Below are 25,961 nucleotides of genomic sequence, written 5' to 3' on the forward strand. Positions count from 1 at the left end.
ATTCAACATTCTTCAGAAGAAAGCAGCTATTTAGCTGTACTGGATATGCATTCATGATAATGTTTCTTTCTACCTATGCCAACGAGAAGGAAGCTAGTTTGGGTTCATGCTTTATCCATGCTTACCTAATAACCTGAATATTAGAAGGACCTTAAGTGAGAATGAATTTTTTAAATCCATAAAATTCCTATGAGCTTTGAAATGACAGCCAGAAGTAGAACCTCAGATTTCCTTTCCTCACAATGAAACTTCAGCTCTGTGTTGTGTTCAATTTGCCCTTTGCCTCCAGACTCTTCATCATGAATACTCTGTCTGAAGCAAATGGCACCTTTGCCATCCATCTTTTCAAGATCTTGTGTCAAGACAACCCTTCAAAAAATGTATGTTATTCTCCTGTGAGCATCTCATCTGCTCTAGCTATGGTGCTCTTGGGGGCAAAGGGAGACACTGCAGTCCAGATATCTCAGGTATGTTCCCGGTCAAAACCACACCTTTTCCACGTGCAAAAGAGCTGCTTGAGATGGATCAGTAGGTGTTAAATTTTAAATGTTAAGGCCTGACCCTAGTTATGCCATATTGACTTAACCTTCATTTTATAGTTCACGAACTTATTCTAACCTAATATTTCTTCCCCTGACGATAACACATGTAGTACTTTCCTTGGAACCTGTTGGACTCTGGAAGCTCTTTAGGATTCCTGCCTGTAGACACAGCCAATCAGGTTAAAGTTCAGATAGAACTGCTTTTTCTAAACCACCTAAATGTAGAAAAATGAACTTTGTCATTTTCCCACACTAAAACCTAGTCCAGAGAACTGCCCAGTATACGAGCTTACCTGTTGTACCATGGCTACATCAATGATTAATCAATCTTAGAATGTGTGTTCTATAAACAATCAAGACCTGACTGAGATTGGTGTCTGGGTTAATCCTAAATCCTGACATAGTGTTTGATGTAGCCTGAGTTAAAGAGACTAGAATACAGAAACTCCTCTGTTAATGCTGCTTTAAAGGCAATGAATTTGACAAATAATATTGGGGGAAAACTCAAAATTTTATTCAGATTTAGCTTAGAAAATGTTGCATATATAATGCATACATGTCTGGTGTCCAAGACCTTTAAATCCAACTCTTAAGGATTCTTTGATAGGAAGATGCCAAATCCTGGGCTAGCCTGAGAAATTTTTATTTCAAATGAAAAGTTCCTTTGTTCTTTTATAGTTTTGTTTTAAAGAAAGAAGGGGATTGTGATTATAACTGAGTGGCAGAACTCTTCCTAGCATAATTGAGAAAGTAGGTGAGTCAGAAGTACTGCAATGGGCAAAAAAAGATGTTGAAATTATTTGAAAATGGGATGCTTCTATTGATCTTGTTTTTATACAAACAAATGTGTAATGAGTCACTGGGAAGGAAGGGCAATACCAGCTTTGAATTGTACCAATAACAAACTGTCTTGCATCAGAGCCAATCTGTCTGAACATGGCTACCTGAGAAATCTCTTTGGCTTGAAATTCCTTTTGCAACTAAAATGGTTCATTGCTGACCTGAAAATCTTTCATCTTTTCCTTCTCAGGCACTTAATTTAAACAAACATCCCGATGAAGACATCCATAAGGACTTCCAGTTGCTTCTTCACAACCTGAACAAGCCAAAAAGCCACTACTGCCTTAGAATAGCCAACAGGCTCTTTGCAGAGAATACTTGTAAATTAGTCCCAGTAAGTTACATCAGTAGAATGATAATAGTTGTATCCCAAATGCTTGTTGCATAGAACCAAGGAGAAAGATCCTAGAGAAACTGAGAAAAACAAGGCTGAAGTACTAGCCACTGTGTAGGTAGACATCTATAAACCAGTACTTAGAAGTCTGGGACAGGAAGCTCATGAGTTCTGGGTTACAGCCTAGGCTACATGGGAAGATTCGCCAACCTAACCTTCATCAAAGGAAACAATTCTATAATGAAATCTGGAAATATTTTAAATTTCACAACTTGTAATTTTTGTTTAGGTCTCATAATTCCCACTTACAAAACCTAATACCTGAAGATGTTTGGTGTTTAGAGTGATATCCACATTCATTTAATTTCATTTTATTAATGCTATATTAATAAGAATGTTGAAAAGCTTGCTAACATTTTATTTTGCAATGTTACCTCCCTGAACATTTCTTTCTAAAGACCTATAAGGAGTCCTGTCTTCGATTCTATAATTCAGAGATAGAGCAGCTCTCCTTTGCCAAAGCTGCAGAGGAGTCAAGGAAACACATAAACACGTGGGTCTCCAAACAGACTGAAGGTCAGAATTTCATGGTACTTCACATCCCATATTCTTGTCCTTTCCGTCCACTGTTCTGTCATCTTCATTCCCTCATCTTTCTTTAATTCACCTTCCAACCATCACGGAATGATCTCATTGTTATTTCAGAATCGAAATTATATTGACCAACCTAGACACTAAGTATAACATAGTGTTCAGGGAATTGATGGAGATTGTACTTGACACAGATTTTAAAACTAGAAATTGTTTGTATGTTTTTATTGGGAAAGAATGTTGTGGGTGGTTATGGGCCTCATTTTCAGAAAAACACTTTACCTTTGAAGTCATTGGTGGGTTGCAGTGTTCAAAAGTCTTGCAACTTCATTATCCCTGAGATGGAGATTCATGGGTAGACCTTCCCCATAATCCATTCATATGGCTGATTCTTAGCACAGTCTGTGTTGTTTTAGCTCTCATCAGATTTACACCTAGAGAAGATTCCTGTTTCTGCTTCCATAGTTCCTGTATCTATTCCCTTACATACATTTGATGATTCTACACTTGATTTCCATGGACAACACTCTGTCATGACTGCTCAGTTATGGTTACTTAAAAGAGCCTCAGATTTGCAGTAGAACCTTCCATGTTTTGATGTCAGAAATGACAGGTTCCTGCACAGGTCTCTGAGATCATTCAGGTTATTGAGATTTTAACCAGTCAGAGGCTTCTGTATCACCTGATATATTCCTATTTCTTTGAAAACACAAAGTATAAAGAATGAGAACCTTTTATTGAATTCATCAAATATTTTCCCATTTCTTATTGAAATCATATATACTCTTAAGATCGGATGATGGCCCAAGCTACTGGGTACCAGTGCCAGAAAAATTTGACAGATACAGTGATATAAACAATGTAGATACCATCTCCAGAAAGGACTGAAGGCCAATAGACATTGAAGTGCTACTTCTCTCTCAGAACTTTTTATCTGGAAGCACAAGAAGGACAATGTCTACCCAGGAGATTTTCCTCTCCATCAGTTACTCTTTCTGGGAAATGTCCTCATAGATCCATACAGAGACATGCCTTTTAGCAGATTCCAGACTTAATCAAGATAGCAAGTATCATTAGCCACCCCAGGCAACTAACTATGTCTTCCCCCAACTCCATCCCACATTTTTGCTTGATTTGTTCTTCATCGTGGACTCTCTTTTTCTCCATTTCCCGAAGTGCTTTCCTTAAGGGACTTGCAAATCATGTTCCTCCAATGTGTATGACTTCTAGTCAAACATGGTTGTTGCTGTTTCATTTTGATTTATTTTTTAATATGTTTAATAAATTGAGTCAACTTGAAAAAATGATGTATCGATCAGCTCAGATGTCATATCAGTTTATGTCTCACATGTGCATAAAACGAACCTGAATGAAGTCTTTGCTTTCTCCAAAGGCAAAATTCCAGAGCTGTTATCAAGTGATTCAGTTGGCTCAGAGACCAAATTGATTATGGTCAATGCATTATATTTCCAAGGATCATGGCTTCACTGCTTTGATAAAGAGTTCACCATGGAAATGCCCTTTAAAATAAACAAGGTAAGAAACAGTATCTTAAAGCTCTTGTTAATGTGATAAAGAAATTGCAAAGAAAACTTAGTCCTGAATGTGTAGCTCAGGGTTGCATGGTAGAAACTGTTAATCTACATGTAGAGTCTGTAGGATGCTGGTCTTGATCCTCAGCCTGCAAAGAAAAAAAATCAGGAAAACACCTAAAATCATTTGAGTCTTATATTCAGGAAAGCAAGGTTAAACTTCATAAATAGAAATTATGTGAACAAACAGTGTTTCCTGTCTTTGTGATTGTGCATTCTGTTAATGGTTCATACTGCTTCTGATCATTCCTCATAAAACCATAATAGAAACAGATTTTCGTTAAAGGTCAAGAATGCCAAAACTGTGCTGCTAAGGTAATATACTAAATGTATGGAGCATGAGTAAGAGTAGAAAGGTATAAACAAACATTTATATAGCATAATATTTTTACTTAAAATGCTAATTTTATATTACTGGCTAATTTATCATTATTAAGCATATTTATGCCTTTTTAATATTGAACATAAGTGATTAAATGTCACTTTTAATTAGAGTAAAGCATCTATTTACATAGATATTAAAACATTTCCCTATAACTAAAACATATAATTTAATATAGTTTTCAACCTTGTGAAATTTAAACTCCCTGTTGAATTTTTATTTGAAATAATTCAAAAAATTCTTTAAAATTGAGATTTTTTTAAAGTGGGAAATGTAAGTAGGACATTTTCATGTTTACTATACCACTGTAATTAAAAACTTCTCAAGTGTCCTACTTCTGCAGTTAAAATCTACCTATGGATTATCAGAATCAAAACAATTAAATCACAAGGGGATACACAAAACTCTGTCCAGAAGGCCCCAACTTGTAATCCATAGAGGAATAAATTGATGTTTTGTGAGGTGTCCTCAGACTGTTACTGCATCACATAGATCCATAGAAATATGTCCATATGTTTTCCGTGTTGTAGTGGTTTAATTTGAGATCTCATTTCCTTCTAATGGACTATCAGAATATAGCTCTGCCCTAAGCCTGTGACTGTTTGTGTTCTTCACCTTTCAGGGTTATAGTGGGCTGTAAGGTTGCGATCCATCTTGAACCTTTGATCATGTGTGCTTCTGGGACCAGGCTATTTTTTGAGAAGATGTATCTTTCTGTATTCTTGTTCAGAGCACTATGAAAGTATTTTGTTCTAAGTTAGTTATTTTCTGTTATTTATTATTGATTGTGCTGTTTCATTATTTGTAATTGTTGTCAATTTTGAATGGTGAAAATCCTACTTCTGATGTTTTAGTCATCTTTATATTAGCATAGCTAACATTCTGAGATAATCCACTTAAACCGAGGAATTTTTTATTATGGCTCATAGTTCCAGAAGTGCAAGCCTGCATCAGTTATCAGAATAACTCCAGGTTGTGCTAGTATAGTATAGCCTGGTGGTACTGCTCTGGTGGACGCTTGTTTACCCAACTCCAGTCAGGAAACAAAAAAGAGGTATAGAAAGGGCTGCAGTGCCAATCTTCCCTTCACTTGACCCCAAAACTAACTTTGAGCCATTAGGCCCTACCACCTAAAGATTTGGTCTGCTCTCAGGACTGCCACCATGTTGAAAAACCCATGGAATATGAGGATTTCTAGAGCATTTTAACCCAAGAAGGATTTTTAAAATAGTACTATTCGATGGCACATTCTTTTGCTGTATAGCATCATCTATAGTTCTTCCCTGTCCTGGTTGTTGCTTTGGAAATATTACACAAGCTAAAACCATTTGAAAAGAAGAATTGTACATGGAGAAATTGTCTCCATAAGATTGCCCCAGAGGCAAGTCTGTCGGTCACTCTCTTAATTAACCATTGATGGAGAAGGTCAAAACACACAGTGACAATGCCAACGCTGGGTAGGTGATTCTGAGTTGGGTAAAAACACGGGCTGAAAAGCCATGTGGAAAAAGCTAATAAGTAGCATTTCCATGGCTTCTTCCTGAGTTCCCGCTCTGAATTCATTTTATGATCAAATGGGACTGAGAGTCCTAATAGGAAGCACTTCCCAAGTGCTTTTGGTCATGGTGTCTTATCATAGCAGTAAAAACCCTAACAGAGACAGCCCAGTCTCTACTTTCAATTATTTTAATGGAAGCAGGAAGAGGCTGACAGGCTTTACAGACATGTATACCTGAACATGAATATTGTTTTCACTGTGAGTGCAGAAAATATGGCAGGAATTAACCACAGCTCATTTGGAAACCTTCTAGCCTCTCTCAATGGTATATTTGATGTCATAAATTCACCTTCTCAGAAAGAAACAAAGCCAGTGCAGATGATGTGGCAAGAAGAGACATTTGACGTCGCCTATGTGAAGGAAATTCAAGCACAAATACTGGTGATGCCCTACAGAGGGATGGAAATGAGTTTCATGGTCCTGCTCCCAGATGAGGGTGTGGATATCAGAAAGGTGAGCCAGGAGATTCGGTAGCATTCACCACTCTAAATGTCTTCAAGAAGAATTGAGTGTCCTTGTGTCCTTATTACTCACACATTGTGAACTCTGTGCCCTTGTCACAAGAAATAACTTCATCACTAGAATGGGTGATGAAAACCTGATGTGAGAAAATCAAGGCAACTCAAATACAAAATTAGCACAGTACTTGAAACATAGTCCCCTACATAAACATAACCCACATCATAACCTTTGTTGGTTTTATAATATATTAAAACATAAACATATATAGAAAACAATATTCCATTTTAACCTAAAAATGAGGATGGCAAGAGTTGACACTGAGGAGCACATAGTCAGGTAGATCACTGTAACACATTTTGGGCGACCTTGCAGGAGGAAGCCTCAGTGTGTGAGTCATCGTCTGAATGGTGGGTAGTGGAGTATGCATGACTTAAAGTGTCTTAGTCAGGGTTCTTATTCCTGCACACACATCAGGTCCAAGAAGCAAGGTGGGGAGGAAAGGGTTTATTCAGCTTACACTTCCACATTGCTGTTCATCACCAAAGGAAGTCAGGACTGGGAATCAAGCAGGTCAGGAAGCAGGAGCTGATGCAGAAGCCATGGAGGGATGTAACTTACTGGCTTGATACCCCTGGCTTGCTCAACTTAATTTGGTATAGAACCGAAGACGACCAGCCCAGGCATGGCACCAGCCACAATGGGCTGTGTCCTCTCTCCTTGATCACTAATTGAGAAAATGTCTTATATCTGGGTCTCATGAAGGCATTTCCAGAACTAAGGCTCCTTATTCTGTGATAAGTCCAGCTTGTGTCAAGTTGAAACACAAAACTAGCCAGTTCACCTTGTAAGAAGTCCCCTGCCCACGGTTCTCACCAGGCACCTCTCTAACTGTAGCATCACTTTCATAGGGTTTGAGTTAGATTTTCATCAACTCCTTTCTTTTCTAATACTTAATTTTTATTTTAGCAGCAATGAAACTTTGAATCTTTGAAACTAAGATAAGATTAAGAAAAACACAACCTAAACCATAATCACTTGTCAGATATATTCCTGTGTCAGAATAAAAGATATTTCAGAAGTGATTTAGGAGAGGACAGCCAGATCTTCCTACTATGGGCTGCTTATTGTCCATTTGTATAATGAAAGCAACACACTAGCAAGCAGGACTGTTCAAGGCTCAGCTACTTGGCCATGTGAATAGGTAGTGCCCTTGTATGATGATGCACTATAAGCAGGAAACACCTGTTGGGCCTTGGGTAAGATGTTAATTCTGAATCTGAACATCTGTAATTCTTCTTTGTCAGGTGGAAAGCAGTCTCACTTTTGAGAAATTAACAGCTTGGACCAAACCAGAGTTTATATACAGCACTGAGGTTTATGTTTACCTTCCAAAATTTCAACTGCAAGAGCAATATGATATGACAGCCCTGTTCCAGCATTTGGGAATGATTGATGTCTTCAGTGAGATCAAGGCTGACTTATCTGGAATGTGTCCTGAGAAAGACCTGTGTGTGTCCAAGTTTGTTCACGAGTGTGTGGTAGAGGTCAATGAAGAAGGAACTGAGGCTGCTGCAGCATCTGCAGCTGACTGTTGTTACAGTTGTAGTGAATATACCCCAACTTTCTGTGCTGATCGCCCCTTCCTTTTCTTCATCAGGCACAATCAAACCAACAGCATCCTGTTCTGTGGCAGGTTCTCATCTCCATAAACTCACATTCACTATGTGGGGAAAGTTCCCTCTTTATCCCCAACAATGCTACATCTCTGGTAGGGTGGGCAAATAAGGGAATACCTTCTTCCAAGATGAGGCAAATTTCTTCTTTTCAGTCTGATATTATGATGTCTACATTCATCTCTTCCTGTCCAGACACTTATCTGAGCTCTTAGCCAGGTCACAGAGTGACCACAGAGTGTTATGGTTACCTCTCTTGTTTAGGATACAAAGGTAATCCAAAAGATAGCCTACAGAGTCCCCTAAAGTAAGCCTGAATAAACCCGCTCTCACTGCTCAGAGAGTCTATGCCACGTTTGTACACCATACATTCCTGGTACCATAAATTTGCCATCATTTGCTTCACCTGATGGCATCCTAATAAATGCTTCTGTGGGAGATGCTGGCTACTGCAGTTTTCCTTGTGACTGATCCATAGCGAACATTTGAAATTTATTTTCCTTTCTGCCCACTACTCACCAGCTATATGGCCAACACTGTGTAGGTTTGGGGACAGCTACAGTGTGGTCTTCTAAGTTCTGGACTTTTCTATCTGCTCTCAGTTTATCTAGTTGTCATGACAACTACCTTGATTAGCACATTTCCTACATGAAGAATTCATGCTTCTGTAAACTACTAGGTTTCTCTATCAGTAACAATAACAGTTAAATTCTTTGAAGACCTTAAAAGCCATTTCAAAATAAATTTCCTCTTATCACTAATCTAATCATGTGTGTACTTTAAATTTTAATTGAACCCCTTAGAGGGGTTGCTTTATCTGGTAACTTTCTGGATCCTAGATTCTCCCACAACCACATCTTATGTTATCAGTGGACAAGGTTCATCAATGCCATACGGCCCAGGCTCTACCACTTACAGGTAAATAAATGACTTCACTCTGTTAACAAAGAAGACATGACTCAGAAGTTCGGAGAACTTACAGCTCTTCCAGAAGTCCAAAATAAACTGGCTGCTTGACACTTCCTCTGACTGGAGTACAGGGATGCTAATGGCCTTTTTAAGCTTCAATAGCTTTTGAATGTACATGGTACAATCACTCAAAATCACGCACACAAAAAATTTTTTAAAAATATATAAATTAACATGCCTTATTTTATTTCTTCCATTTTTATTAAATTGGGTATTTCTTATTTACATTTCAAATGATATTCCCTTTCCTGGTTTTCTGTCCATCAGCCCCCTAACCACTACCCCTTTCCTTCTTTTTTTTTTTTTTTTTTTTTTTTTTTTTCCATTTTTTTTTTTTATTAACTTGAGTATTTCTTATATACATTTCGAGTGTTATTCCCTTTCCCGGTTTCCGGGCAAACATCCCCCTCCCCCCTCCCCTTCCTTATGGGTGTTCCCCTCCCAACCCTCCCCCCATTGCCGCCCTCCCCCCATAGACTAGTTCACTGTGGGTTCAGTCTTAGCAGGACCCAGGGCTTCCCCTTCCACTGGTGCTCTTACTAGGATATTCATTGCTACCTATGGGGTCAGAGTCCAGGGTCAGTCCATGTATAGTCTTTAGGTAGTGGCTTAGTCCCTGGAAGCTCTGGTTGCTTGGCATTGTTGTACTTTTGGGGTCTCGAGCCCCTTCAAGCTCTTCCAGTTCTTTCTCTGATTCCTTCAATAGGGGACCTATTCTCAGTTCAGTGGTTTGCTGCTGGCATTCGCCTCTATATTTGCTGTATTCTGGCTGTGTCTCTCAGGAGCGATCTACATCCGGCTCCTGTCGGTCTGCACTTCTTTGCTTCATCCATCTTGTCTAATTGGGTGGCTGTATATGTATGGGCCACATGTGGGGCAGGCTCTGAATGGGTGTTCCTTCAGTCTCTGTTTTAATCTTTGCCTCTCCCTTCCCTGCCAAGGGTATTCTTTTTCCTCATTTAAAGAAGGAGTGAAGCATTCACATTTTTTTTTTTTTATTAACTTGAGTATTTCTTATATACATTTCGAGTGTTATTCCCTTTCCCGGTTTCCGGGCAAACATCCCCCTCCCCCCTCCCCTTCCTTATGGGTGTTCCCCTCCCAACCCTCCCACCATTGCCGCCCTCCCCCCATAGACTAGTTCACTGGGGGTTCAGTCTTAGCAGGACCCAGGGCTTCCCCTTCCACTGGTGCTCTTACTAGGATATTCATTGCTACCTATGGGGTCAGAGTCCAGGGTCAGTCCATGTATAGTCTTTAGGTAGTGGCTTAGTCCCTGGAAGCTCTGGTTGCTTGGCATTGTTGTACTTTTGGGGTCTCGAGCCCCTTCAAGCTCTTCCAGTTCTTTCTCTGATTCCTTCAATAGGGGACCTATTCTCAGTTCAGTGGTTTGCTGCTGGCATTCGCCTCTGTATTTGCTGTATTCTGGCTGTGTCTCTCAGGAGCGATCTACATCCGGCTCCTGTCGGTCTGCACTTCTTTGCTTCATCCATCTAGTCCAATTGGGTGGCTGTATATGTATGGGCCAAATGTGGGACAGGCTGTGAATGGGTGTTCCTTCAGTCTCTGTTTTAATCTTTGCCTCTCCCTTCCCTGCCAAGGGTATTCTTTTTCCTCATTTAAAGAAGGAGTGAAGCATTCACATTTTGATCATCCGTCTTGAGTTTCGTTTGTTCTAGGGATCTAGGGTAATTCAAGCATTTGGGCTAATAGCCACTTATCAATGAGTGCATACCATGTATGTCTTTCTGTGATTGGGTTAGTTCACTCAGGATGATATTTTCCAGTTCCAACCATTTGCCTACGAATTTCATAAACTCGTTGTTTTTGATAGCTGAGTAGTATTCCATTGTGTAGATGTACCACATTTTCTGTATCCATTCCTCTGTTGAAGGGCATCTGGGTTCTTTCCATTTTCTGGCTATTATAAATAAGGCTGCGATGAACATAGTGGAGCACGTGTCTCTTTTATATGTTGAGGCATCTTTTGGGTATATGCCCAAGAGAGGTATAGCTGGATCCTCAGGCAGTTCAATGTCCAATTTTCTGAGGAACCTCCAGACTGATTTCCAGAATGGTTTTACCAGTCTGCAATCCCACCAACAATGGAGGAGTGTTCCTCTTTCTCCACAACCTCGCCAGCATCTGCTGTCACCTGAGTTTTTGATCTTAGCCAATCGCACTGGTGTGAGGTGAAATCTCAGGGTTGTTTTGATTTGCATTTCCCTTATGACTAAAGATGTTGAACATTTCTTTAGGTGTTTCTCAGCCATTCGGCATTCCTCAGCTGTGAATTCTTTGTTTAGCTCTGAACCCCATTTTTTAATAGGGTTATTTGTTTCCCTGCGGTCTAACTTCTTGAGTTCTTTGTATATTTTGGATATAAGGCCTCTATCTGTTGTAGGGTTGGTAAAGATCTTTTCCCAATCTGTTGGTTGCCGTTTTGTCCTAACCACAGTGTCCTTTGCCTTACAGAAGCTTTGCAGTTTTATGAGATCCCATTTGTCAATTCTTGATCTTAGAGCATAAGCTATTGGTGTTTTGTTCAGGAAATTTTTTCCAGTGCCCATGTGTTCCAGATGCTTCCCTAGTTTTTCTTCTATTAGTTTGAGTGTGTCTGGTTTGATGTGGAGGTCCTTGATCCACTTCGACTTAAGCTTTGTACAGGGTGATAAGCATGGATCGATCTGCATTCTTCTACATGTTGCCCTCCAGTTGAACCAGCACCATTTGCTGAAAATGCTATCTTTTTTCCATTGGATGGTTTTGGCTCCTTTGTCAAAAATCAAGTGACCATAGGTGTGTGGGTTCATTTCTGGGTCTTCAATTCTATTCCATTGGTCTATCTGTCTGTCTCTGTACCAATACCATGCAGTTTTTATCACTATTGCTCTGTAATACTGCTTGAGTTCAGGGATAGTGATTCCCCCTGAAGTCCTTTTATTGTTGAGGATAGCTTTGGCTATCCTGGGTTTTTTGTTATTCCAGATGAATTTGCAAATTGTTCTGTCTAACTCTTTGAAGAATTGGATTGGTATTTTGATGGGGATTGCATTGAATCTGTAGATTGCTTTTGGTAAAATGGCCATTTTTACTATATTAATCCTGCCAATCCATGAGCATGGGAGATCTTTCCATCTTCTGAGGTCTTCTTCAATTTCCTTCTTCAGTGTCTTGAAGTTCTTATTGTACAGATCTTTTACTTGCTTGGTTAAAGTCACACCGAGGTACTTTATATTATTTGGGTCTATTATGAAGGGTGTCGTTTCCCTAATTTCTTTCTCGGCTTGTTTCTCTTTTGTATAGAGGAAGGCAACTGATTTATTTGAGTTAATTTTATACCCAGCCACTTTGCTGAAGTTGTTTATCAGCTTTAGTAGTTCTCTGGTGGAACTTTTGGGATCCCTTAAATATACTATCATATCATCTGCAAATAGTGATATTTTGACCTCTTCTTTTCCGATCTGTATCCCTTTGATCTCCTTTTGTTGTCTGATTGCTCTGGCTAGAACTTCAAGAACTATATTGAATAAGTAGGGAGAGAGTGGGCAGCCTTGTCTAGTCCCTGATTTTAGTGGGATTGCTTCAAGTTTCTCTCCATTTAGTTTAATGTTAGCAACTGGTTTGCTGTATATGGCTTTTACTATGTTTAGGTATGGGCCTTGAATTCCTATTCTTTCCAGGACTTTTATCATGAAGGGGTGTTGAATTTTGTCAAATGCTTTCTCAGCATCTAATGAAATGATCATGTGGTTCTGTTCTTTCAGTTTGTTTATATAATGGATCACGTTGATGGTTTTCCGTATATTAAACCATCCCTGCATGCCTGGGATGAAGCCTACTTGATCATGGTGGATGATTGTTTTGATGTGCTCTTGAATTCGGTTTGCCAGAATTTTATTGAGTATTTTTGCGTCGATATTCATAAGGGAAATTGGTCTGAAGTTCTCTTTCTTTGTTGTGTCTTTGTGTGGTTTAGGTATAAGAGTAATTGTAGATTCGTAGAAGGAATTCGGTAGGGCTCCATCTGTTTCAATTTTGTGGAATAGTTTGGATAATATTGGTATGAGGTCTTCTATGAAGGTTTGATAGAATTCTGCACTAAACCCATCTGGACCTGGGCTCTTTTTGGTTGGGAGACCTTTAATGACTGCTTCTATTTCCTTAGGAGTTATGGGGTTGTTTAACTGGTTTATCTGTTCCTGATTTAACTTTGATACCTGGTATCTGTCTAGGAAATAGTCCATTTCCTGAAGATTTTCAAATTTTGTTGAATATAGGTTTTTATAGTAAGATCTGATGATTTTTTGAATTTCCTCTGAATCTGTAGTTATGTCTCCCTTTTCATTTCTGATTTTGTTAATTTGGACGCACTCTCTGTGTCCTCTCGTTAGTCTGGCTAAGGGTTTATCTATCTTGTTGATTTTCTCAAAGAACCAACTTTTGGTCCTGTTGATTCTTTCTATGGTCCTTTTTGTTTCTACTTGGTTGATTTCAGCTCTGAGTTTGATTATTTCCTGCCTTCTACTCCTCCTGGGTGTATTTGCTTCTTTTTGTTCTAGAGCTTTTAGGTGTGCTGTCAAGCTGCTGACATATGCTCTTTCCTGTTTCTTTCTGCAGGCACTCAGCGCTATGAGTTTTCCTCTTAGCACAGCTTTCATTGTGTCCCATAAGTTTGAGTATGTTGTATCTTCATTTTCATTAAATTCTAAAAAGTTTTTAATTTCTTTCTTTATTTCTTCCTTGACCAGGTTATCATTGAGTAGAGCATTGTTCAGTTTCCACGTATATGTGGGCATTCTTCCCTTATTGTTATTGAAGACCAGTTTTAGGCCGTGGTGGTCCGATAGCACGCATGGGATTATTTCTAACTTTCTGTACCTGTTGAGGCCCGTTTTTTGACCAATTATATGGTCAATTTTGGAGAAAGTACCATGAGGAGCTGAGAAGAAGGTATATCCTTTTGCTTTAGGATAGAATGTTCTATAAATATCCGTTAAGTCCATTTGGCTCATGACTTCTCTTAGTCTGTCGACATCACTGTTTAATTTCTGTTTCCATGATCTGTCCATTGATGAGAGTGGGGTGTTGAAATCTCCCACTATTATTGTGTGAGGTGCAACTTGTGTTTTGAGCTTTAGTAAGGTTTCTTTTACGTATGTAGGTGCCCTTGTATTTGGGGCATAGATATTTAGGATTGAGAGTTCATCTTGGTGGATTTTTCCTTTGATGAATATGAAGTGTCCTTCCTTATCTTTTTTGATGACTTTTAGTTGGAAATTGATTTTATTTGATATTAGAATGGCTACTCCAGCTTGCTTCTTCTGACCATTTGCTTGGAAAGTTGTTTTCCAGCCTTTCACTCTGAGGTAGTGTCTGTCTTTGTCTTTGAGGTGTGTTTCCTGTAGGCAGCAGAATGCAGGGTCCTCGTTGCGTATCCAGTTTGTTAATCTATGTCTTTTTATTGGGGAGTTGAGGCCATTGATATTGAGAGATATTAAGGAATAGTGATTATTGTTTCCCTTTATATTCATATTTGGATGTGAGGTTATGTTTGTGTGCTTTCATTCTCTTTGTTTTGTTGCCAAGACGATTAGTTTCTTGCTTCTTCTAGGGTATAGCTTGCCTCCTTATGTTGGGCTTTACCATTTATTATCCTTTGTAGTGCTGGATTTGTAGAAAGATATTGTGTAAATTTGGTTTTGTCATGGAATATCTTGGTTTCTCCATCAATGTTAATTGAGAGTTTTGCTGGATACAGTAACCTGGGCTGGCATTTGTGTTCTCTTAGGGTCTGTATGACATCAGTCCAGGATCTTCTGGCCTTCATAGTTTCTGGCGAGAAGTCTGGTGTGATTCTGATAGGTCTCCCTTTATATGTTACTTGACCTTTTTCCCTTACTGCTTTTAATATTCTTTCTTTATTTTGTGCGTTTGGTGTTTTGACAATTATGTGACGGGAGGTGTTTCTTTTCTGGTCCAATCTATTTGGAGTTCTGTAGGCTTCTTGTATGCCTATGGGTATCTCTTTTTTTAGGTTAGGGAAGTTTTCTTCTATGATTTTGTTGAAGATATTTACTGGTCCTTTGAGCTGGGAGTCTTCACTCTCTTCTATACCTATTATCCTTAGGTTTGATCTTCTCATTGAGTCCTGGATTTCCTGTATGTTTTGGACCAGTAGCTTTTTCCGCTTTACATTATCTTTGACAGTTGAGTCAATGATTTCTATGGAATCTTCTGCTCCTGAGATTCTCTCTTCCATCTCTTGTACTCTGTTGGTGAAGCTTGTATCTACAGCTCCTTGTCTCTTCTTTTGGTTTTCTATATCCAGGGTTGTTTCCATGTGTTCTTTCTTGATTGCTTCTATTTCCATTTTTAATTCCTTTATCTGTTTGATTGTGTTTTCCTGGAATTCTTTCAGGGATTTTTGCGATTCCTCTCTGTAGGCTTTTACTTGTTTATTAATGTTTTCCTGTGCTTCCCTAAGTGTGTTCAGGTCTTTCCTGAAGTCCTCCAGCATCATGATCAAATATGATTTTGAAACTAGATCTTGCTTTTCTGGTGTGTTTGGATATTCCATGTTTGTTTTGGCGGGAGAATTGGGCTCCGATGATGGCATGCAGTCTTGGTTTCTGTTGCTTGGGTTCCTGCGCTTGCCTCTCGCCATCAGATTATCTCTAGTGTTACTTTGTTCTGCTATTTCTGACAGTGGCTAGACTGACCTATAAGCCTGTGTGTCAGGAGTGCTGTAGACCTGTTTTCCTCTCTTTCAGTCAGTTATGGGGACAGTGTGTTCTGCTTTCCGGCGTGTAGTTTTTCCTCTTTACAGGTCTTCAGCTGTTCTTGTGGGCCTGTGTCTTGAGTTCACCAGGCAGCTTTCTTGCAGCAGAAAATTTGGTCTTACCTGTGGTCCCGAGGCTCAGGTTCGCTCGTGGGGTGCTGCCCAGGGGCTCTCTGCAGCGGCAGCAACCAGGAAGACCTGTGCCGCCCCTTCCGGGAGCTTCAGTGCACCAGGGTTCCAGATGGTCTTTGGCTTTTTCCTCTGGCGTCCGAGATGTGTGTGCAGGGAGCAGTCTCTTCTGGTTTCCCAGGCCTGTCTGCCTCTCTGAAGGTTTAGCTCTCCCTCCCACGGGATTTGGGTGCAGAGAACTGTTTATCCGGTCTGTTTCTTTCAGGTTCCGGTGGTGTCTCAGGCACAGAAGTCCTGCCGCTCCTGGGCCCTCCCCCACGGGAGCCCAGAGGCCTTATACAGTTTCCTCTTGGGCCAGGGATGTGGGCAGGGGTGAGCAGTGTTGGTGGTCTCTTCCGCTCTGCAGCCTCAGGAGTGCCCACCTGACCAGGCGGTTGGGTCTCTCTCTCACCGGGTCTGGGAGCAGAGAGAGCATTCACATTTTGATCATCCGTCTTGAGTTTCGTTTGTTCTAGGGATCTAGGGTAATTCAAGCATTTGGGCTAATAGCCACTTATCAATGAGTGCATACCATGTATGTCTTTCTGTGATTGGGTTAGCTCACTCAGGATGATATTTTCCAGTTCCAACCATTTGCCTACGAATTTCATAAACTCGTTGTTTTTGATAGCTGAGTAATATTCCATTGTGTAGATGTACCACATTTTCTGTATCCATTCCTCTGTTGAAGGGCATCTGGGTTCTTTCCAGCTTCTGGCTATTATAAATAAGGCTGCGATGAACATAGTGGAGCACGTGTCTCTTTTATATGTTGAGGCATCTTTTGGGTATATGCCCAAGAGAGGTATAGCTGGATCCTCAGGCAGTTCAATGTCCAATTTTCTGAGGAACCTCCAGACTGATTTCCAGAATGGTTTTACCAGTCTGCAATCCCACCAACAATGGAGGAGTGTTCCTCTTTCTCCACATCCTCGCCAGCATCTGCTGTCACCTGAGTTTTTGATCTTAGCCAATCGCACTGGTGTGAGGTGAAATCTCAGGGTTGTTTTGATTTGCATTTCCCTTATGACTAAAGATGTTGAACATTTCTTTAGGTGTTTCTCAGCCATTCGGCATTCCTCAGCTGTGAATTCTTTGTTTAGCTCTGAACCCCATTTTTTAATAGGGTTATTTGTTTCCCTGCGGTCTAACTTCTTGAGTTCTTTGTATATTTTGGAAATAAGGCCTCTATCTGTTGTAGGATTGGTAAAGATCTTTTCCCAATCTGTTGGTTGCCGTTTTGTCCTAACCACAGTGTCCTTTGCCTTACAGAAGCTTTGCAGTTTTATGAGATCCCATTTGTCGATTCTTGATCTTAGAGCATAAGCCATTGGTGTTTTGTTCAGGAAATTTTTTCCAGTGCCCATGTGTTCCAGATGCTTCCCTAGTTTTTCTTCTATTAGTTTGAGTGTGTCTGGTTTGATGTGGAGGTCCTTGATCCACTTGGACTTAAGCTTTGTACAGGGTGATAAGGATGGATCGATCTGCATTCTTCTACATGTTGCCCTCCAGTTGAACCAGCACCATTTGCTGAAAATACTATCTTTTTTCCATTGAATGGTTTTGGCTCCTTTGTCAAAAATCAAGTGACCATAGGTGTGTGGGTTCATTTCTGGGTCTTCAATTCTATTCCATTGGTCTATCTGTCTGTCTCTGTACCAATACCATGCAGTTTTTATCACTATTGCTCTGTAATACTGCTTGAGTTCAGGGATAGTGATTCCCCCTGAAGTCCTTTTATTGTTGAGGATAGCTTTAGCTATCCTAGGTTTTTTGTTATTCCAGATGAATTTGCAAATTGTTCTGTCTAACTCTTTGAAGAATTGGATTGGTATTTTGATGGGGATTGCATTGAATCTGTAGATTGCTTTTGGTAAAATGGCCATTTTTACCATATTAATCCTGCCAATCCATGAGCATGGGAGATCTTTCCATCTTCTGAGGTCTTCTTCAATTTCTTTCCTCAGTGTCTTGAAGTTCTTATTGTACAGATCTTTTACTTGCTTGGTTAAAGTCACACCGAGGTACTTTATATTATTTGGGTCTATTATGAAGGGTGTCGTTTCCCTAATTTCTTTCTCGGCTTGTTTCTCTTTTGTATAGAGGAAGGCAACTGATTTATTTGAGTTAATTTTATACCCAGCCACTTTGCTGAAGTTGTTTATCAGCTTTAGTAGTTCTCTGGTGGAACTTTTGGGATCACTTAAATATACTATCATGTCATCTGCAAATAGTGATATTTTGACCTCTTCTTTTCCGATCTGTATCCCTTTGATCTCCTTTTGTTGTCTGATTGCTCTGGCTAGAACTTCAAGAACTATATTGAATAAGTAGGGAGAGAGTGGGCAGCCTTGTCTAGTCCCTGATTTTAGTGGGATTGCTTCAAGTTTCTCTCCATTTAGTTTAATGTTAGCAACTGGTTTGCTGTATATGGCTTTTACTATGTTTAGGTATGGGCCTTGAATTCCTATTCTTTCCAGGACTTTTATCATGAAGGGGTGTTGAATTTTGTCAAATGCTTTCTCAGCATCTAATGAAATGATCATGTGGTTCTGTTCTTTCAGTTTGTTTATATAATGGATCACGTTGATGGTTTTCCGTATATTAAACCATCCCTGCATGCCTGGGATGAAGCCTACTTGATCATGGTGGATGATTGTTTTGATGTGCTCTTGAATTCGGTTTGCCAGAATTTTATTGAGTATTTTTGCGTCGATATTCATAAGGGAAATTGGTCTGAAGTTCTCTTTCTTTGTTGTGTCTTTGTGTGGTTTAGGTATAAGAGTAATTGTGGCTTCATAGAAGGAATTCGGTAGGGCTCCATCTGTTTCAATTTTGTGGAATAGTTTGGATAATATTGGTATGAGGTCTTCTATGAAGGTTTGATAGAATTCTGCACTAAACCCGTCTGGACCTGGGCTCTTTTTGGTTGGGAGACCTTTAATGACTGCTTCTATTTCCTTAGGAGTTATGGGGTTGTTTAACTGGTTTATCTGTTCCTGATTTAACTTCGATACCTGGTATCTGTCTAGGAAATTGTCCATTTCCTGAAGATTTTCAAATTTTGTTGAATATAGGTTTTTATAGTAAGATCTGATGATTTTTTGAATTTCCTCCGAATCTGTAGTTATGTCTCCCTTTTCATTTCTGATTTTGTTAATTTGGACACACTCTCTGTGTCCTCTCGTTAGTCTGGCTAAGGGTTTATCTATCTTGTTGATTTTCTCAAAGAACCAACTTTTGGTCCTGTTGATTCTTTCTATGGTCCTTTTTGTTTCTACTTGGTTGATTTCAGCTCTGAGTTTGATTATTTCCTGCCTTCTACTCCTCCTGGGTGTATTTGCTTCTTTTTGTTCTAGAGCTTTTAGGTGTGCTGTCAAGCTGCTGACATATGCTCTTTCCTGTTTCTTTCTGCAGGCACTCAGCGCTATGAGTTTTCCTCTTAGCACAGCTTTCATTGTGTCCCATAAGTTTGAGTATGTTGTATCTTCATTTTCATTAAATTCTAAAAAGTTTTTAATTTCTTTCTTTATTTCTTCCTTGACCAGGTTATCATTGAGTAGAGCATTGTTCAATTTCCACGTATATGTGGGCATTCTTCCCTTATTGTTATTGAAGACCAGTTTTAGGCCGTGGTGGTCCGATAGCACGCATGGGATTATTTCTAACTTTCTGTACCTGTTGAGGCCCGTTTTTTGACCAATTATATGGTCAATTTTTGAGAAAGTACCATGAGGAGCTGAGAAGAAGGTATATCCTTTTGCTTTAGGATAGAATGTTCTATAAATATCCGTTAAGTCCATTTGGCTCATGACTTCTCTTAGTCTGTCTACATCACTGTTTAATTTCTGTTTCCATGATCTGTCCATTGATGAGAGTGGGGTGTTGAAATCTCCCACTATTATTGTGTGAGGTGCAATGTGTGCTTTGAGCTTTAGTAAGGTTTCTTTTACATATGTAGGTGCCCTTGTATTTGGGGCATAGATATTTAGGATTGAGAGTTCATCTTGGTTGATTTTTCCTTTGATGAATATGAAGTGTCCTTCCTTATCTTTTTTGATGACTTTTAGTTGGAAATTGATTTTATTTGATATTAGAATGGCTACTCCAGCTTGCTTCTTCTGACCATTTGCTTGGAAAGTTGTTTTCCAGCCTTTCACTCTGAGGTAGTGTCTGTCTTTGTCTCTGAGGTGTGTTTCCTGTAGGCAGCAGAATGCAGGGTCCTCGTTGCGTATCCAGTTTGTTAATCTATGTCTTTTTATTGGGGAGTTGAGGCCATTGATATTGAGAGATATTAAGGAATAGTGATTATTGCTTCCTGTCGTATTCATATTTGGATGTGAGGTTATGTTTGTGTGCTTTTCTTCTCTTTGTTTTGTTGCCAAGACGATTAGTTTCTTGCTTCTTCTAGGGTATAGCTTGCCTCCTTATGTTGGGCTTTACCATTTATTATCCTTTGTAGTGCTGGATTTGTAGAAAGATATTGTGTAAATTTGGTTTTGTCATGGAATATCTTGGTTTCTCCATCAATGTTAATTGAGAGTTTTGCTGGATACAGTAATCTGGGCTGGCATTTGTGTTCTCTTAGGGTCTGTATAACATCAGTCCAGGATCTTCTGGCCTTCATAGTTTCTGGCGAGAAGTCTGGTGTGATTCTGATAGGTCTCCCTTTATATGTTACTTGACCTTTTTCCCTTACTGCTTTTAATATTCTTTCTTTATTTTGTGCGTTTGGTGTTTTGACAATTATGTGACGGGAGGTGTTTCTTTTCTGGTCCAATCTATTTGGAGTTCTGTAGGCTTCCTGTATGTCTATGGGTATCTCTTTTTTTAGGTTAGGGAAGTTTTCTTCTATGATTTTGTTGAAGATATTTACTGGTCCTTTGAGCTGGGAGTCTTCACTCTCTTCTATACCTATTATCCTTAGGTTTGATCTTCTCATTGAGTCCTGGATTTCCTGTATGTTTTGGACCAGTAGCTTTTTCCGCTTTACATTATCTTTGACAGTTGAGTCAATGATTTCTATGGAATCTTCTGCTCCTGAGATTCTCTCTTCCATCTCTTGTATTCTGTTGGTGAAGCTTGTATCTACAGCTCCTTGTCTCTTCTTTTGGTTTTCTATATCCAGGGTTGTTTCCATGTGTTCTTTCTTGATTGCTTCTATTTCCATTTTTAATTCCTTCAACTCTTTGATTGTGTTTTCCTGGAATTCTTTCAGGGATTTTTGCGATTCCTCTCTGTAGGCTTTTACTTGTTTATTAATGTTTTCCTGTGCTTCCCTAAGTGTGTTCAGGTCTTTCCTGAAGTCCTCCAGCATCATGATCAAATATGATTTTGAAACTAGATCTTGCTTTTCTGGTGTGTTTGGATATTCCATGTTTGTTTTGGTGGGAGAATTGGGCTCCGATGATGGCATGTAGTCTTGGTTTCTGTTGCTTGGGTTCCTGCGCTTGCCTCTCGCCATCAGATTATCTCTAGTGTTACTTTGTTCTGCTATTTCTGACAGTGGCTAGACTGTCCTATAAGCCTGTGTGTCAGGAGTGCTGTAGACCTGTTTTCCTCTCTTTCAGTCAGTTATGGGGACAGAGTGTTCTGCTTTCGGGCGTGTAGTTTTTCCTCTCTACAGGTCTTCAGCTGTTCCTGTGGGCCTGTGTCTTGAGTTCACCAGGCAGCTTTCTTGCAGCAGAAAATTTGGCCTTACCTGTGGTCCCGAGGCTCAGGTTTGCTCGTGGGGTGCTGTCCAGGGGCTCTCTGCAGCGGCAGCAACCAGGAAGACCTGTGCCGCCGTTTCCGGGAGCTTCAGTGCACCAGGGTTCCAGATGGTCTTTGGCTTTTTCCTCTGGCGTCCGAGATGTGTGTGTAGAGAGCAGTCTCTTCTGGTTTCCCAGGCTTGTCTGCCTCTCTGAAGGTTCAGCTCTCCCTCCCACGGGATTTGGGTGCAGAGAACTGTTTATCCGGTCTGTTTCCTTCTGGTTCTGGTGGTGTCTTAGGCACAGGGGTCCTGCCGCTCCTGGGCCCTCCCCCACGGGAGCCCAGAGGCCTTATACAGTTTCCTCTTGGGCCAGGGATGTGGGCAGGGGTGAGCAGTGTTGGTGGTCTCTTCCGCTCTGCAGCCTCAGGAGTGCCCACCTGACCAGGCGGTTGGGTCTCTCTCTCACCGGGTCTGGGAGCAGAGAGCTGCTGCGGGCCGGGATCCGCGGGTGTGGGACTTCCGGTAAACACAGAATGTGCCCGGTTCTAGAGAAATTCTGCTTCCGTGTGTCCCAAGCTCACCAGGCAGCTTTCTTGCAGCAGAAAATTTGGTCTTACCTGTGGTCTCGAGGCTCAAGTTCGCTCGTGGGGTGCTGCCCAGGGGCTCTCTGCAGCGGCAGCAACCAGGAAGACCTGTGCCGCCCCTTCCGGGAGCTTCAGTGCACCAGGGTTCCAGATGGTCTTTGGCTTTTTCCTCTGGCGTCCGAGATGTGTGTGCAGGGAGCAGTCTCTTCTGGTTTCCCAGGCCTGTCTGCCTCTCTGAAGGTTTAGCTCTCCCTCCCACGGGATTTGGGTGCAGAGAACTGTTTATCCGGTCTGTTTCCTTCAGGGTCCGGCGGTGTCTGTGGCAGGGGTCCTGCCGCTCCTGGGCCCTCCCCCACGGGAGCCCAGAGGCCTTATACAGTTTCCTCTTGGGCCAGGGATGTGGGCAGGGGTGAGCAGTGTTGGTGGTCTCTTCCGCTCTGCAGCCTCAGGAGTGCCCACCTGACCAGGCCCCCCTTTCCTTCTTTATGGATGTTCCCCTCCTCACCCACCTCCCAGCAATCCCATACACTGGGTGTCTAGCTTTGGCAGGACCAAGGGTTTCTACTTCCACTGATGATCCAACAAGGCTATTCAATGCTACCTATGGACTCGGAGCCCAGGGTCAGTTCGTGTACAGTCTTTGGGTAGTGGTTTTTGCCCCTTAAGCTCTTTTAGTCCTTTCTCTAATTCCTCAAATAGGGCTCCTGTTCTCAGTTCAGTGGTTTGCAGCTAGTATTCGCCTCTGTATTTGACATGTTCTGGCTGTGTCTCTCAGGAGAGATCCATATCTGGGTTCTCTCAGCATGCACTTCTTAGCTTCATCCACCTTATCTAGTTTTGGTGGCTGCATATATATATATATATGGGTCACATGTGTGGCAAGCTCTGAATGACCATTCCTTCAGTCTCTCCTTTAAACTATGCATCCCTATCTCCTCTTATGAATATCTTTGTTTCCCTTTTAAAGAAGGAGTAAATCAGTCACATTTTAGTCATCCTTCCTGAGTTTCATGTGGTCTGTTCATCTTGGGTAATTTGAACATTTTTGCTAATATTCACTTATCTCTGAGTGCATATCGTGTGTGTTTTCCTGTGATTAGGTTACCTCACTCAGGATAATATATTCTAGTTCCATACATTTGCCTATGAATTTCATGAAGTCATTGTTTTTGATAGCTGAGTAGTATTCCACTGTGTAGATGTACCACATTTTCTGTATCCATTCTTCTGTTGAAGGGCAACTGGCTTCTTTCCAGCTTCTCGCTATTATAAATAAGGCTGCGATGAACATAGTGGAGCATGTAACTTTGTTGTATGCTGGAGCATCTTTTGGGTATATGCCCAGGAGAGGTTGTGTCCTCAGGTAGTGCAATGTCCAATTTTCTGAGGAACCTCCAGACTGATTTCCAGAGAGGTTGTACCAGTTTGCAATCCTACCAACAATGGAGGAATGTTCCTCTTTCTCCACATCCTCGCAAGCGTCTGCTATCACCTGAGTTTTTTATCTTAGTCATTCTTACTGGTGTGTAGTAGAATCTCAGGGTTGTTTTGATTTGCATTTCCCTGATGACTAAGGATGTTGAACATGCCTTTAAGAGCTTCTCAGCCATTCAATATTCCTCAGCTGTGACTTCTTTGTTTAGCTCTGTACCCCATTTTTAATAGGAATGTTTGGCTCTCTGGAGTCTAACTTTGTAAGTTCTTTGTATATTTTGAATATTAACCCTCTATCAGTTGAAGGATTGGTAAAGATCTTTTCCCAATCTATTGCTTGCAGTTTTGGCCTTTGTCTTACAGAAGCTTTGCACCTTTATGATATCCTGTTAGTTCACTCTTGATCTTAGAGTAAAAGCCATTGATGTTCTGTTCAGGAAATTTTCTCCAATGCCCATGTGTTCGAGAATCTTCCCCACTTTTTCTTCTATTAGTTTGAGTGTATCTAGTTTGATGTAGGGATCCTCGATCCACTTGAACTTAAACAGGGTGATAAGCATGGATCAATCTTCATTCTTCTACATGCTGACCTCCACTTGAACCAACAACATTTGTTTAAAATGCTTTCTATTTTTGATTGGATGGTTTTGGCTCCTTTGTCAAAAATCAAGTGACCATAGGAGTGTGGATTCATTTCTGGGTCTTCAATTCTATTCCACTGGTCTATCTGCCTGTCTCTGTACCAATACCATACAGTTGTTATCACTATTGCTCTGTAAAACTGCTTGAGGTCAGAGATGGTGATTTCCCCACGACATCCTTTTATTGTTGAGGATAGTTTTAGCTATCCTGGGTTTTTTGTCATTCCAGATGAATTTGCAAATTGTTCTGTCCAACTCTCTGAAGAATTGGACTGGTATTTTGATGGGGATTGCATTGAATCTGTAGATTGCTTTTGGTAAAATGGCCATTTTTACTATATTAATCCTGCCAATCCATGAGCATGGGAGATCTTTCCATCTTCTGAGGTCTTCTTCAATTTCTTTCTTCAGAGGCTTGAAGTTCTTATTGTACAGATCTTTTAATTGCTTGGTTAAAGTCACACCAAGGTATTTTATATTATTTGGGACTATTATGAAGGGTGTCGTTTCCCTAATTTCTTTCTCAGCTTGTTTCTCTTTTGTGTAGAGGAAGGCTACCAGTTTATTTGAGTTAATTTTATACCCAGCCACTGTGCCGAAGTCATTTATCAGCTTTAGCAGCTCTCTGGTGGAACTTTTGGGATCACTTAAATATACTGTCATATCATCTGCAAATAGTGATATTTTGTCTTCTTCTTTTCCAATCTGTATCCCCTTGATCTCCTTTTGTTGTCTGATTGCTCTGGCTAGAACTTCAAGAACTATATTGAATAAGTAGGGAGAGAGTGGGCAACCATGTCTAGTCCCTGATTTTAGTGGGATTGCTTCAAGGTTCTCTCCATTTAGTTTAATGTTAGTGACTGGTTTGCTGTATATGGCTTTCACTATGTTTAGGTATGGGCCTTGAATTCCTGTTCTTTCCAGGACTTTTATCATGAAGAGGTGTTTGATTTGTCAAATGCTTTCTCAGCATCTAATTATATGATCATGTGGTTTTGATCTTTGAGTTTGTTTATATAGTGTATTATGTTGATGGCTTTCCGTATATTGAACCATCCCTGCATACCTAGGATTAAGCATACTTGATCATGATGGATAATCATTTTGATGTGTTCTTGGATTCGGTTGCAAGAATTTTGAGTATTTTTCATCGATATTCATAAGGGAAATTGGTCTGAAGTTCTCTTTCTTTGTTCAGTCTTTGTGTGGTTTAGGTGTAGGAGTAATTGTGACTTCATAGAAAGTATTTGGAAGTGCTCTGTCTATTTCAATTTTGTGGAATAGTTTGGACAAGATTGGTATGAGGTCTTCTATGAAGATCTGATAGAATTCTGCACTAAAGCCATATGGTCCTGGGCTCTTTTTGGTTAGGAGACTTTTAATAATTGCTTCTATTTCTTTAGAAGTTATGGGTTTATTTTAAATGGTTAATCTGTTCCTGATTTAACTTTGGTACCTGGTATCTGTCTAGGAAATTGTCCATTTCCTCCAAATTTTCAAGTTTTGTTGAATATAGCATTTGTAGTAGAATCTGATGATTTTTTTAATTTCCTCTGATTCTATTGCTATGTCTCACTTTTCATTTCTGATTTTGTTAATTTGGACACACTCTCTGTGCCCTCTGGTTAGTCTGGTTAAGGGTCTATCTATCTTCTTGATATTCTCAAAGAACCAGCTTTTGATTCATTTGATTCTTTGTATAGTTCTTTTTGTTCTAG

The 25,961-nt window shown here is 40.3% G+C and overlaps 1 protein-coding gene across 1 annotated transcript; it reads left to right on the forward strand.

Moving 5' to 3' along the window:
* The first annotated feature begins 350 nt into the window (after positions 1-350).
* Serpinb9d (serine (or cysteine) peptidase inhibitor, clade B, member 9d) lies at positions 351-8,010 on the forward strand. The gene is made up of 6 exons (NM_001107351.1): positions 351-467; positions 1,573-1,716; positions 2,175-2,292; positions 3,701-3,843; positions 6,137-6,292; positions 7,606-8,010. The coding sequence occupies exons 1-6, from the start codon at positions 420-422 to the stop codon at positions 8,008-8,010; spliced, it is 1,014 nt and encodes a 337-aa protein (NP_001100821.1). The 5' UTR covers positions 351-419.
* Positions 8,011-25,961: the final 17,951 nt, after the last annotated feature.

The sequence above is a fragment of the Rattus norvegicus genome, chromosome 17 (genome assembly GCF_021556685.1).
Source record: "Rattus norvegicus strain SHRSP/BbbUtx chromosome 17, alternate assembly SHRSP_T2T, whole genome shotgun sequence".
Classification (NCBI taxonomy): domain Eukaryota; kingdom Metazoa; phylum Chordata; class Mammalia; order Rodentia; family Muridae; genus Rattus; species Rattus norvegicus.

Excerpts from the sequence above, each read along its gene's own strand:
- Serpinb9d (NM_001107351.1), top strand. The coding sequence starts at position 420 with ATGGTGCTCTTGGGGGCAAAGGGAGACACTGCAGTCCAGATATCTCAG. Across the intron at positions 2,293-3,700 it reads GGTCTCCAAACAGACTGAAG|GCAAAATTCCAGAGCTGTTA; the intron begins GTCAGAATTTCA and ends CTTTCTCCAAAG. Across the intron at positions 3,844-6,136 it reads TGCCCTTTAAAATAAACAAG|AAAGAAACAAAGCCAGTGCA; the intron begins GTAAGAAACAGT and ends TCACCTTCTCAG.